This window comes from Acinonyx jubatus, chromosome D3 (assembly GCF_027475565.1).
Source record: "Acinonyx jubatus isolate Ajub_Pintada_27869175 chromosome D3, VMU_Ajub_asm_v1.0, whole genome shotgun sequence".
NCBI lineage: Eukaryota > Metazoa > Chordata > Mammalia > Carnivora > Felidae > Acinonyx > Acinonyx jubatus.
The window spans coordinates 20382709-20395380 of record NC_069392.1 but is presented as its reverse complement, the minus strand read 5'-3'; the positions used below and the strand labels follow the sequence as shown (position 1 = coordinate 20395380).

Below are 12672 nucleotides of genomic sequence, written 5' to 3'. Positions count from 1 at the left end.
TAGGATCTCGATTGGGTCACCTGCTGTATGATTCATGCATATGCCTATCTGAATCCCCTCCAAACTCCGTGTCACTTCTCCTCTAGGAACCTTGCAAAGGCCCTGTTTTCAGTGTACTTGCTCCCTGGTGGTCAAGGGGAACTTGCATTACCTTCTGGTCTTTTTATTCTGTGGCATCTATCTATGTGTGGCTTTCTAGGCCAGTTTCATACTGTTTGTATTCCTAGAACTTTGGTATAAATTTAAGCAGGAAGTATGGTGCCTCCAGATTTATTCGTCTTTCTCAAGGAAGCTTGGGCAATTTTAGGTCTCTTTCTGCCTCTATATGAAAGTCAGGACATTTTTTCTATTTCTGTGAAAAATATCATAGGAATTTTCATAGGAAGCCTTGAATCTATAGATTGTTTTCGGTAGTATGGACATTTTAAGGTTACTTTTGTTGTGGAAAACACTGGATATAGGAATTCTGGATGAAATACATAATACACACAGCTTCCATTATCTGCAATAGTCACAGATAAGATTCAGAGTATTCTGTGACTTGTCATGTGCTTCAGCATTTTGTAGTGACGGATGTGAATTGATATCTTTTCTCTTAAGTTTTAGGTCTTCTTCTTCATCTTGAAATCTGATGCATATAATTCCACATTAACCACTGTCTCAAGAATAATTTTGGCTAACAGAATTGGATTTAATATGAATCTTTTCTTGACATTTATTTATTTTTGAGGGGGTGCAGAGAGAGAGGGAAACAGAGGAACAGAAGCAGGCTTGGCATTGACAGCAGAAAGTCCGATGCAGGGCTTGAACTCAGGAACTGTGCGATCACGACCTGAGCTGAAATCGAAAGTCAGATGGTTAACGGACTGAGACACCCAGGTGCCCTGAATTTACTATAAATCTTTACGTCTGATGTGAGTGAAGTCTCTGAACACAGTTGATGACAAAGAAAGCAATGGTCGTATACGTATCACGAAACAATCTACTAACCATTCAGAAATGAGCATTGGATCACATTCTTATTCCACAGTGGGATGAAGTCCAATTTTGTGGCTTTTCTTTCACTTATTACTCCAGAAATTGTATGTTTTTCCATTTCCCTGGCCACCGTTTTGGTTCTTTCTGCTGCATAACGACTACACAAGGCAAGGGTATTTTATAATGCCTCGGGATGGTCACACAATGTTTTCAGACAGTGCCATTTTCATTCAGATTCTTTTTTTCCCTGATGTTTGGAGAAATCTCATAATTTAATGGTGATATGATTACCTTCCCCTCAAAACCAGCAGTTACATTGTTGCTACTTCAGATAATAGATGGCTTCCAAGAGCAAATGAGGGTGACTTCCACAGCCTGGGGTCCCTCTGGTGTAGACTCCCCCACCTCTGGTGTTCTGCCCCGTGGCTATCAGGAGACAGGGACTAGGACTGAGTCAGAAGAGACTCTGTTTGTTCATACCCAGCGCGGGCTTTGAAATTCCCAGTGGACTCACTCCTGGAGGACTGACCACTAAGTTTCTCCAAAGAGACAAGAGGCCATTTCATTGGGGAGGGCAGAAAATATTCCCAAGGATGGGGTACATGTGGAATGAACTAGAAGCATGGCCAGGATGTGAGAAGCAGATGCATGCCCTCAGTCTGCCTTTCCAGGCAAGAAACTTGGGACTGAGGCCACCAGGGAACATGGAGGAGATGACTCGGGGCAAGATGTCACCCTGTCACTCAGTGTCCCAGGCTCCCTGCAGTCATTGATTCTGTGTAGTCCCAATATATGCCTCTTTCAAGGTCTCCCCCAGGGGACCTCAGGATGACCAAGGGGCAGTAAAAGAGAGGAAGTTAATTTGCATGAAGGACCTCTCCTCCTCATCGGTCTGCAGGCATGAAAAGGCCTAGAGGAGACCCCAACCAACCCAAGAACCTGAGGAGGCAAGACCTGTGAGGATCCCCACCATGGCCTGGATGGTGCTTCTTCTCAGGTTCCTTGCTTATGGCTCAGGTCAGGGGAAGAGACCCTGCTTTCTTGGAGGGCACATAAAATCAAGGTTTCAGGGTGACCCTTGCCTCTCATAATAACACATGTGCCTCCTTTTGGTTTTAGGAACCAATTCTCATACTGTGGTTATCCAAGAGCCATCACAGTCAGTGTCTGCAGGAGGCATGGTGACACTCACCTGTGACTTTAGCTCTGGGTCAGTAGTTATCAGTAACTTCCCTGGCTGGTACCAACAGACTCCAGGCAGGGGTGCCCACCCCCTTATCTACCATAAACAATCACCTGTCTCGGGTCCTTGATCACTTCTCCAGGTCCATCTCCAGGAACAAAGCCGTCCTCACCATCACAGGGGCCAGCTTGAGGATGAGGCAGATTAGCACTGTATGCTGTCTCCGGGTAGTGGCATTCCACAGTGATCTCAATCTATGGAGAAGTGCAACCAGGGCTCAGAATGTCTCAGCCCTGAGCACCAGGGAAGCAAGCGAGGGGGAGGATGGTCAACACCACCATGGGAAGGGAGGCTCCCTAGCCTGATTCTGCTGTGCAGTGGTTCATCCAATGTGCCCATCCCATCTCTCCCAGTGTGTGTCCATCTCACCAGTGTGACCCCCAAGACTGGGCTTCCTTTCCACATCTGCACATAATGAAGGGGAGGGGGTTCAGCACCTAAATATATCAACAAATGGTCAGAGCCAGCAACCTCAGCAACCTGCTCCCTGTGAGATGCTTATTCAAATGACATTAAGAGCCATATTGTCATTCACTAATCTGCTGATGGAGACCAACTGAATAAGTTATGCAGGCCAAGCCATCAGTCAGGCAAATACTGTAACACCCACATCCTTCCTATGGGGGACAGAAGGCGTCCCTAAAGCCCTGGTTGTCTGTGATGTTTCCACGCCTCTCAACATGTCACACCGTGGTCTCAGTTTGACACGGGGACAACAGACGCACCACCTGCCCTCCATCTGCTCTCCCACCTGACTTCCCCTGTGTCAGTCAGGGCATTCCTGTCTCTGTGGGCATCACCCTGTAGCCACCTAACTCTCTGGACCATCACTCCCTCTGCCACAGCCTGCGGTCCATTCAGTTACCTCCCTCTGTCCCACTTGGGGACACAACCCATTTCACCCTTCCTGTTTTCTCTGCTGTCATCTTCCCCCAACCATCCCCCAGGGTTGCCTTCTAATTCTCTTTGTCCCAAAATCTGTCTTAGAACTTCCTGCAGAACTAAATCTCTAATGAGCAGCACTGACCAGGAGAAGCCCAGCCGGAATGAAAAGACTCCCAGCACAGGGATGGGAGGTTGCAGGATGGCCCCGCAGTGGTCCTACTGGACTCCCGGGCCCTGCTCTGTCCCCATACCCTCAGCAGCCTCATCAGAGTTTGTGGAGTCCTTTCTGCCATGCTCCAGAAAGGCACAAATTTCCATAATCTGTGTCCTTCTCTGTGAAGGTTTGTGACCCCTCACCAAGTTCCTGTTCACTCATCACCCAGAGTCAGCCTGCCCCCTAGGAGCCCCCTGTGGGAGCAGATCCCCTGCTCTCTGTTCCCTGCATCTTGTCATCAGCTCCACCGGGATTCCTAGACTGTCCTGGGTCAAGATTGCTCCTGTTCTTCCCACAATAGCCCCGCCCAAGGAAAAACCCGGTTCAGGGAGAGAACATCAGGACTGCACCTCCATCCTTCTCTGAAGGGTCTGTCTCACGTGGTGGAAGCACAAACATCAGGGACGCAGGTAAAGGAGAGCATTGGCAGCAGTGGGAAAGAACGAGAAAGTGGAAAGAATGAGACGTTTGCCCGGAGAGCAGCAGGGGCTGCTGTGAGATCATGTCTAAGGGTTTCTGCAGGACGGGGGATCCAGCTGGCAGTCCTGCACTGACAGGAGGCCCCAGGTCTGGGCCCCCGTGTTTCCTGTGGGGACAGGGCAGGTGTGTCCCATCAGGGCCTGGTGGAATCCCCCTGGACTTTGGCCTGTGTGTGGTCCCCTCAGTGGCCTGTGTGTGGTCCCCTCAGCTGCTGCCTCCAGGCCCAACCAGGGGGAACGCAGTGCATCAGGAAGTCTCCGTGTCCAAGGGCCACAGAACCTGTGTGTGCACATGGAGAAGAGGCAGGTGTGGGTCCCATTTGCATGAGCAGCCCCTCCTCTCTGAGGCCTGTGCACAGGGGATAAGAAAGACCCGGGGCAGACAAGCCCTAGCTCTGGGCCTAAGAAGGGGGTGTGTCACCATGGCCTGGATCCCCGTCCTCCTCGTGCTCCTCTGTCACTGCGCAGGTAGGGATAGGATCCAGGGCATCAGGGTGGGCCCACAGCCAGATTCAAATCCCTCTGGCTCAGCTCCCTAATCTCATGTACCCTGTCTCTTGTCTTCCCTCTGCTGTGTCTGTGTTTGCAGGTTCCCTGTCCCAGCCTGTTGTGACTCAGCCAGCCTCCCTCTCTGCATCTCTGGGAGCCACAGCCAGACTCACCTGCACCCTGAGCAGGGACATCAATGTTGGAGGCTATAACATATACTGGTACCAACAGAATCCAGGGAGCCCTCCCCGGTATCTCCTGTACTACTACTCAGACTCCAGTACACAGTTGGGACCTGGGGTCCCCAGCCGCTTCTCCGGGTCCAAAGATGCCTCGGCCAATGCAGGGCTCCTGCTCATCTCTGGGCTGCAACCTGAGGACGAGACTGACTATTACTGTGGTATATATCATGGCAGTGGGAGCAGCTATCGTTACTCACAGTGATTCAGATAACGAGGAAGTGAGACAAAAACCCCTGCATCTCTTTTATTGAGAAGCTTCAGTGGAGGCTTGTGTATGGGACACTCCACTGTGGGAACACCTGTCTTTGAGGAGGAAGGAGTGACACAGTGTTATTGCCTGAGACAGCACAGGCATCCTAGGAGTGCACACAGGTGAGGGAATAGAGCCCAGTACACATGTCCCAGGATCTACAATAGGTAGACCCTTTATAATTATACAAACCCAGTTGGAGGTTTTAGTCACATTCGGTTTGCAGAAATGACTGAGTTTAGATGTCCTAGCTGAAGCCCAGAGGGTATCTGTGTCCTGCTAAAGGGTCAATCAGGGAACATAAAAAAAAGTCTATGGTTTGACTGAACGACCTTCCTCCCCCTGGGACTGGGCAACATAAGGATGGTTTTCCTGGAAAAAACCTGGTCATGGCTACGCTGCCTTCTTTCTCTCTTAAGACCTATGGCTTCAATACGCATATGCCTAATTGTTGCCCCCTCCCCATGCCAATTTAATCCACTTTTGAACTTTGTGTCCTCCAGAGTGCAAGAATTCCATATATGAATGATGGTTCAACAACGATTCCAGCCCGGGGCACCAGAGGATCCCCTCCTCCTAAATCCCATGGACCAGACCACCAAGGCATTTCACTCAAAACACCTGTCAGCATGTTAGTATAATACCATGCTCTGGTCTATAACTGCACAGAACCCCAGACGGACAGACAAGTTTATGTATGGACAGCACACCCCCACTGTTCAACATGAGCCGCTACTGAAGATGAGATCTCTGACCAAATGGCAAGGATTTGTCATTGTTGATCTATCAAGCGGGACATAGAGGCCAGTTTTTGGCGACAGGCTTGAGCAGTGGTCACCTGAGTATGGTAGAAGGTCCCACAGTGACGAGTGGGCTGGATGCAAACAGGCCCGTTAGACAAGTCACCTCAAAATATCTATAAGCCCTAGCTGACTCCTACCCAGACACAGGTACCAAAAAAGGAAAAAAAAAAAGCCAAATATTTCACACCTCCTTACCTTCCCCTCTTGACCACAGTCCCTACCACTGCCTCCTGGGAGACCATCTCTGTTTTGCTGTCCTGCCTGCTGCTCCCTTACAGTGTATTCCCTAAACTTCTATCTCCTTTGCTCTGCTTGGGTGAATTCTTTCACCACCCATGCTGCTGGCCTACACCTGAATGGGTTGCCCAACAATCCAAAGTTTACTCCTAAATTAGTCTAAGAAAGCAAAAACCTTTGTTGCACAGGTGGTAAGGAGGCTGTAGTGAAAATGGCGTCCCCAGTCTCACGGGTAATTATGACACAATGGTGCCACAGGCCCACTAAACTGGGACACTGGGCTGGTGCTCCTGGAATAGACTTTCCAGCACAAACAAACTTGAAGGTTGAGGTGACAAATGTTTCCTAGGGTCTGGAAACTCTCATGACTAACTCCCCCAACAGCAGGCCCATCTGGACCAAGAGAGAGACAGAGGCATAGACAGACAGAGGGAGAATGTTCTCCAGTCTGTTTGGTTGGCCAAAAAGTTGCACCCAAACAGTTACATTTTCCAGATTGTGAACACCAGGCAGAATATGCTCACTAGTCATAAAGCCAAAATATTAAGGTCATACAAAATGAAAGAGAAATCCACATCTGTTTATAATAATAATAATACTTATTATTATTATTAGTTTATTCTGGCTAGGCCTTGGTTTCTTGCAGCCACACTAATCCCTAGGAGGGATGTGGCATGGGGTTGGGAACTGAGGAGTGCTTTACAGTATACCTTCTTTCATGGAAGTTTTCCTGAGATTGACAGATTACCTAGTATGAATCTAATTTATTCTGCGACCAATTTATACTAACACATGTGTCTTCTTGAAGTGCTGAGTGCTCTAAATGCTTTGAAGACCTAAGCTCTGGGGAACTAGATGGCTCAGTTGGTTAAGCATTCCCACGTTGGCTCAGGTGATGATCTCATGGTTCATGGGTTCGACCCCATATCGGGCTCTGTACTGACAGCTGAGAGCCTGGCGCCTGCTTCCAATTCTGTGTCTCCATCTCTCTCTCTGCCCTTCCCCCGCTCACACTCTGTCTCTCTCTCTCAAAATAAATAAGTAAACACAGACAGTGTAAAGGTGGGGAATGGACAGAAGCCTGAGACAAAGGAGAGGTGACAGGGTGCTTATCCAAGAGGGTGTGAAATTTTTATGCTCAGGAGACTAGAGAGCAGGATGCAGCCATTTTAGCCTGTAGCAGACCCACACTTACCCACCCCAGTGAGCGAAGCAGCACCACCAAATGGAGAATGGAGCCATTACACAGAGCCCTATCCATCTGCAACCTCTGGGCACATCCCCCAGAACAAGGCAAACCCCTTCCATGGGCTGAATCTGGGGACCATATTGTGCTACAAAGTTTCAGTTCTAGGAGAAACTGGATCTAACTTCTTTCAATTTCATTTTGTTTGCTTGTTCGTTTGTTCTTTTGTTTGCTCCAGTTTTTGTTGTTGTTTTTATTTCTTTTCTTTCTTGGATAAAAAAAGAGCAAAACTTTTTACTCTGTTTTATTTTCTTCATTTTGTATAATTTTATTTTTTAAAAAGTATTGGAAATTTGTAAACTGTTTTTCTTTTCTCTTTTTTCTCTTTTCCATCAAAGATCTCTCCTCAAGCAGACCAAGACACATCTAGCATCTAGCTTCCTTTCTTTGCTTATTTTTAAAAATTTGTTTAATTTTAATTTATTATTATTTTTTCCCCAAAGTGACAAGATGGAGAAATTCACCCCAAAAGAATGTAAAAGGAGAAATGATGTGCAGGGATATAATCAACACAGATATCAGTAAGATGTCTAAATTAGAATTTAAAACCATAATTATAAGAATTCTAGCTGAGATTGAAAAAAACATAGTAGACCCCTGAGAATCCCTTTATGCAGAGACAAAAGAACTAAAATCTAGTCAAGCCCAAGTTGTAAATGCTGTAACTGAGATGCAATCTTGAATGGATGCCATGACAGTGAGGATGGATGAAACAGAGCACAATCAGTGTTACGGAAGGTAAAATTATGGAAAATAATGATGCCTAAAAAAAAGAGAAAAACAAAGGCAAAAGATCACAATACAGGATTTAGAGAACTCAGGGACTTACTAAGAGGAATACGTTCATATCATGGGTGTCCCAGAAGATGAAGAGAGAGAAAAAGGGGGAGAACATATATGTGAGCAAGTTATAGCTGAAAAGTTCCCTAATCTAGGGAAGGTACAGACATCAAAATCCAAAAGGACAGAGAGCACAAATTAGATTCAACAATAATGACCATTACCAAGGCATATCATAGCTAAATTCACAAAATACACAGAAAAACTGAGAGTCATGAAAGCAGCATGGTGGAAAAGGTCCTTAACCTCTAAGGGAAGACAGATCAAGGTCGCAGCAGATCTGTCCACAGAAATTTGGAAGGCCAGAAAGGAGTGTCAGGATATACTCAATGGGCTGAATGGGAAAAATATGTAGCCAACAATCTTTCCTCCAGGAAGGCTGTCATTCAGAATGTAAGGAGAGATAAAGAGTTAACAGGGAAACAGAAGCTAAAGGAATTTGTGACCACTAAACAAATCCTGCAAGAAATTTTAAGGGGGAGACTCAGAATGGAGAAGACTCCAGGGTGCCCAGCCTCTTCGCTGGATCCAAAGATGCCTTGGCCAAGGCAGGGCTTCTGCTCATCTCCGGGCCGCAGCCTGGGGACGAGGCTGACTATTACTGTGCTACGGCTCATGGCACTGGGAGCGGCTTTCATTGCTCACAGCGTCTCAGATAGTGAGCAAGCGAGAGAAAATACCTGTGCACAAAGATCATGATTCCCAGCATCTTTTCAGTATGAAACTTACCTGGAGACACATGCAGATGGGATTCTTCTGCAGAAAGATCTTTCCATGAACAGGGAACATAGAAATGCTCATATTTGAATGTAATGTGAGAAAAAATTGGGCATCCCGGGAAGACACTGACAGTTGACATAACAGAGGCCAACCGCACATCCCCACGGGGTCTGGAGAAGATGCGCAGGAATAAATACTGTGTCTGCACCTGAACGTGCCGCCCAGCAAACATTCATCCACACATCAGTGTCACCATGTGGTCCTTAAAGGGCTTTGTGTCACTACTGATGTACCCACAGGTGACATATGGACAATAACCCTAGTCATAGTCAAAGTGCCCTCTGTTTGAACCAGCTACATGTGAATCTGGACCAGATCCTGAAGACTCTCCCTGGCAACACCCCCCAAACCCTCCCTCCTCTTTTCCCATCTCTGCCCGTGTCCCTCAGACCTTCAGTCTCTCCCGCTGGCTCTTCAGGTCTGACCTCCATCTCCACGTTAGGATTTCAGAGGAAACTAGAAGTGATCTTGCTGTAGTTTCCTATCTCCAGGGTCCATCCCTTGGGAGGAAAATGGACAGAACATACAGCTGCATGTAGTTCCCTCACATTCCCTTCCAGTTCTCGGACAACTGGGGAGTCCCCTGACCCTCTGCCAACCCCTTTGGATCAGACCCCCAAGCAGCTTCACCTCCATCCCTGCCCCATTACACAGGAGTGTCTGTGTTTGGAAGAAGCAAACCTCTCCCAGCCGGTGCTGACCCACATCTGCACCCTGAGAAGTGACACCATATATAGGCACTGGCAGAAGGCAAAGAGCCATCCCTGGTTTCTGCTGAGATCCAAATCAGAGTCAGATGCACTCCAGGGATCTTGGGTCTCCTATCATTTTCCAGATCCGAAGATGCTTTGACCAGTTCAGGTTTTCTGATATCTCTGGACTCCAGCATGAGGAGAAGCTGACTATTACTGTCTCATATGCCATGATAGTGCTAATGCTTATGTAGTGCGTCAGTCCCATTGGGAAGTGAGACAAAATCTCCCTTCACTTTCTGGGTCTGGTGACGTTACCCTTCAGGTGGCTCAGGGGATGACTTCTGTGCTCAGATCTTCAACAGACCCTCAGTTGTCCCAGAGACAGATGATGTGACACTGTCATATCCTTTCCTTCAGTTATGTTTTTACACTGACGACCCATTCTCACCGTGTTCATGTTTTCAAATGCAAACTTTGTTGCCGAGAGGTAAAAAAAATATTCAGTGGAGATGTCTGAGAACAAAAGGTGTTGATTCCCAATCAGCTCTAGGGCTCAGTCGCAGATGGTTTGGGTCTGATTGCTTCAATTCTGGGCTTCAGGTTGCAAAAACAGAATGAGGAGATAAATGGTAGTCTATATAGAGGCAATAAACCATCAATATATAAAAATAAACGCATTTCCATTTAGAGTGATATAATTATGCAATTCTTAAGGATGTATTTTGGAAAAATTGAAAGCCTTGTATATGGAAAACTACAAAGCATCATAAGAGAAATTAGAGAAAACTGGGATGAATGAATTGATATTCCTTGCTTGTGGATCAATATGCTGAATTGGGTTAAGGTAAGAATTCTTTGTTTTTTTTTAAGTTTGTTTTTGAGAGAGAGAGAGAGAGAAAGAAAGAAGGGAAGAGAGAGAGAAACCCAAGCAGATTCTGCACTGTCAGCACAGAACCCTCTGATGGGCTCGATGCCATGAACCGTGAGACCACAACGTGTGCAGAAATCATGAATAGTACGCTGTGCCACCCTGGTGCCCCAGAAATTATTCTTTCTAAGATTGTCATTCAGTAGCTGGTGTCAATAGCACCCTAGCACAAAACAGAAAAAAATGGAATATGTCACACAAATAAGCAGAAAACTATTTCAAAGAAAATATTAAAAAAAGAGTATTCAGTTATATACATTATCACAAGAAATACACACAACGATGAAATGGGGTGTATTGTGGGGATGCAAGGCGAGTTTTATATTAAACAATCAGTCAATGTAATCTCCAATATTAACAGGCCAAATAAGAAAAAATCCTGGGGCACCAGATTGGTTCAGTTAAGCATAGGACTCTTGATTTCAGCTCAGGTCATGATCTCAGGGTTCCTGAGGTCAAGTGCTCCATGGGGCTCCACGCTGACAACATGGAACCTGCTGGAGATCCTTTCTCTCCTCTTCTCTCTCCCCCTCCCCAGCTCAAGCTATCATTCTCTCTCTAAATAAATAAATGAATATACTGGATTTTAAAAATTATTTAAAAAAAACCTGGTCTTATCAATCAATACAGAAAAAGCATTTCACACAATGCAAAACCTATTCATGACAAAGAATGAGAATGAATTAATGAATGAATGAAAAAGACAACATTTCTCAGAGAATGAAAATAAAGGAGCACATCCTCAGCTTGATAAAGAAAATGATGAAACACCACAGCTAACACACTGAGGTGAAGCTCTGAAAGCTTTTCCCCCAGGGTGGCAACCAAGGTCATCATGTCCAGTCTCAACACTGCTGTTAGCCATAGGGCTGGATGTGCCTGACCAAACCATAAGGCAAGTCAAACAATGAGAGGCATACAGACTAAGGAGAACAAGAGCCAAATGTCCCTATTTTCAGGCCAAAGGATGATATAGGGGAAAAATGCAAAGGGAGCTATGAACATGTGTGTAAATATATGAATTGTAAGGGTAATAAGCAATTTCGGGAAGGTGGTGGAACACAAGATCAGCATAGAAAGATCATTTAGTTGCGTATATACAAGCAGTAACCTTGTGAAAAACAATGTAAAAATCACACTTAAAACCACTCCATGATGAAATATTTGGGTGAATATGTAACAAAACATGTACAGGATATGGATGCTGAAATCTCGCCAATGCTGGGAAATGTAATCAAAGTGGATCTAAAACTGTGGAGGGATATGTTGTGTTCAAGGATTAGAAGAGTCAATATAGTAAAGATGACAATTCTTCCCAACTTGTAGAAAAGTGTAATTCAATTCCTATCACAAGACAGAGTGGTGTGGATGGAAGGTACACAGTGGTCAATGTAACAGAACAGAAAACTCAGAACCAGACTCACAAAAGCATGGATAAGAAATACTTATGGATACTTATGGATAAGAAAACCTTATTGACAAGGGTGCAGAAGCCTTTCAGAGGAGGAAGGATGGCCTTTGAACAAATGTCCACAGAACCACTGGATGTCCATCGAGAGAAATGAAGCTCACCAAAAACTCTCACTCCATAAAAAAATTCACTAAAAGGATTATTGACATAATTGTAAAGTATACAGTTGTAAACATAAAAATGGAAAAAATCTTCAGGCTCTAGGGTTTGTATAAACATGTTTAGATAAGACCCCATTAGCACAAGCCATAAAAAAACTGATCCATCGGACTTGATCAAAGATAAATTCATTGTTTTCCCTTTCCTTGATAAATCACTTAGCCAATAAATGAGCTAAAAAATCGCAGATTAAAACAAAACCCAATTTATTGGACACTCGTTGGCATCCATCGTTACAATGCATAGGAGCTGAAAAACATTCCCAAGGTTTACAGATGCTACATCGCACACCAGTGCAGGGATGTGATGCCTGCAGCATCTTCTGCCAGATGTCAACAACTTACCACTAACGGGAGGTAATGTTTGCATCTCACAGAGACCAGGACTCCTTCTGAGAGTGCAAAATACTGCAGTCATCACAGGCGGTACTATGGGATCACGTTGGCCATGATTCAGCTCAAGGATGTGTGAACAAAAGGAGCTGAGGAAACCAGCTGGGCTCTCAGGGCTGTTGGACACAGTGAGGTATGTGCCTGTCAGCCAAGAGGGGGCGCTGTGGGAGTACCCTGTGGTGTCTTCACAACTGTGCAGAGCCTGGGCCTGGGGACTGGGCTCTGAGCTCCCTGATGGGAAGTCGGCACGTGTGTCCCTTCTGGCGTGGCAAGGTCCCCCGAGCAGGGACCTGTGCGTTGTGCATGCAGGTGCTTCCTCCCAGGGTTCTCCCCAGTGGTGA

General features: G+C 45.9%; 1 gene segment (V, D, J or C); it reads left to right on the top strand.

Annotated features, from left to right (window-relative positions):
• The first annotated feature begins 4177 nt into the window (after nucleotides 1-4177).
• On the top strand, nucleotides 4178-4747 carry LOC128310986 (immunoglobulin lambda variable 5-37-like). The segment is given in 2 exon segments: nucleotides 4178-4267; nucleotides 4389-4747. Coding segments are annotated over 2 exon segments (390 nt in total).
• The last annotated feature ends 7925 nt before the right edge of the window (nucleotides 4748-12672 follow it).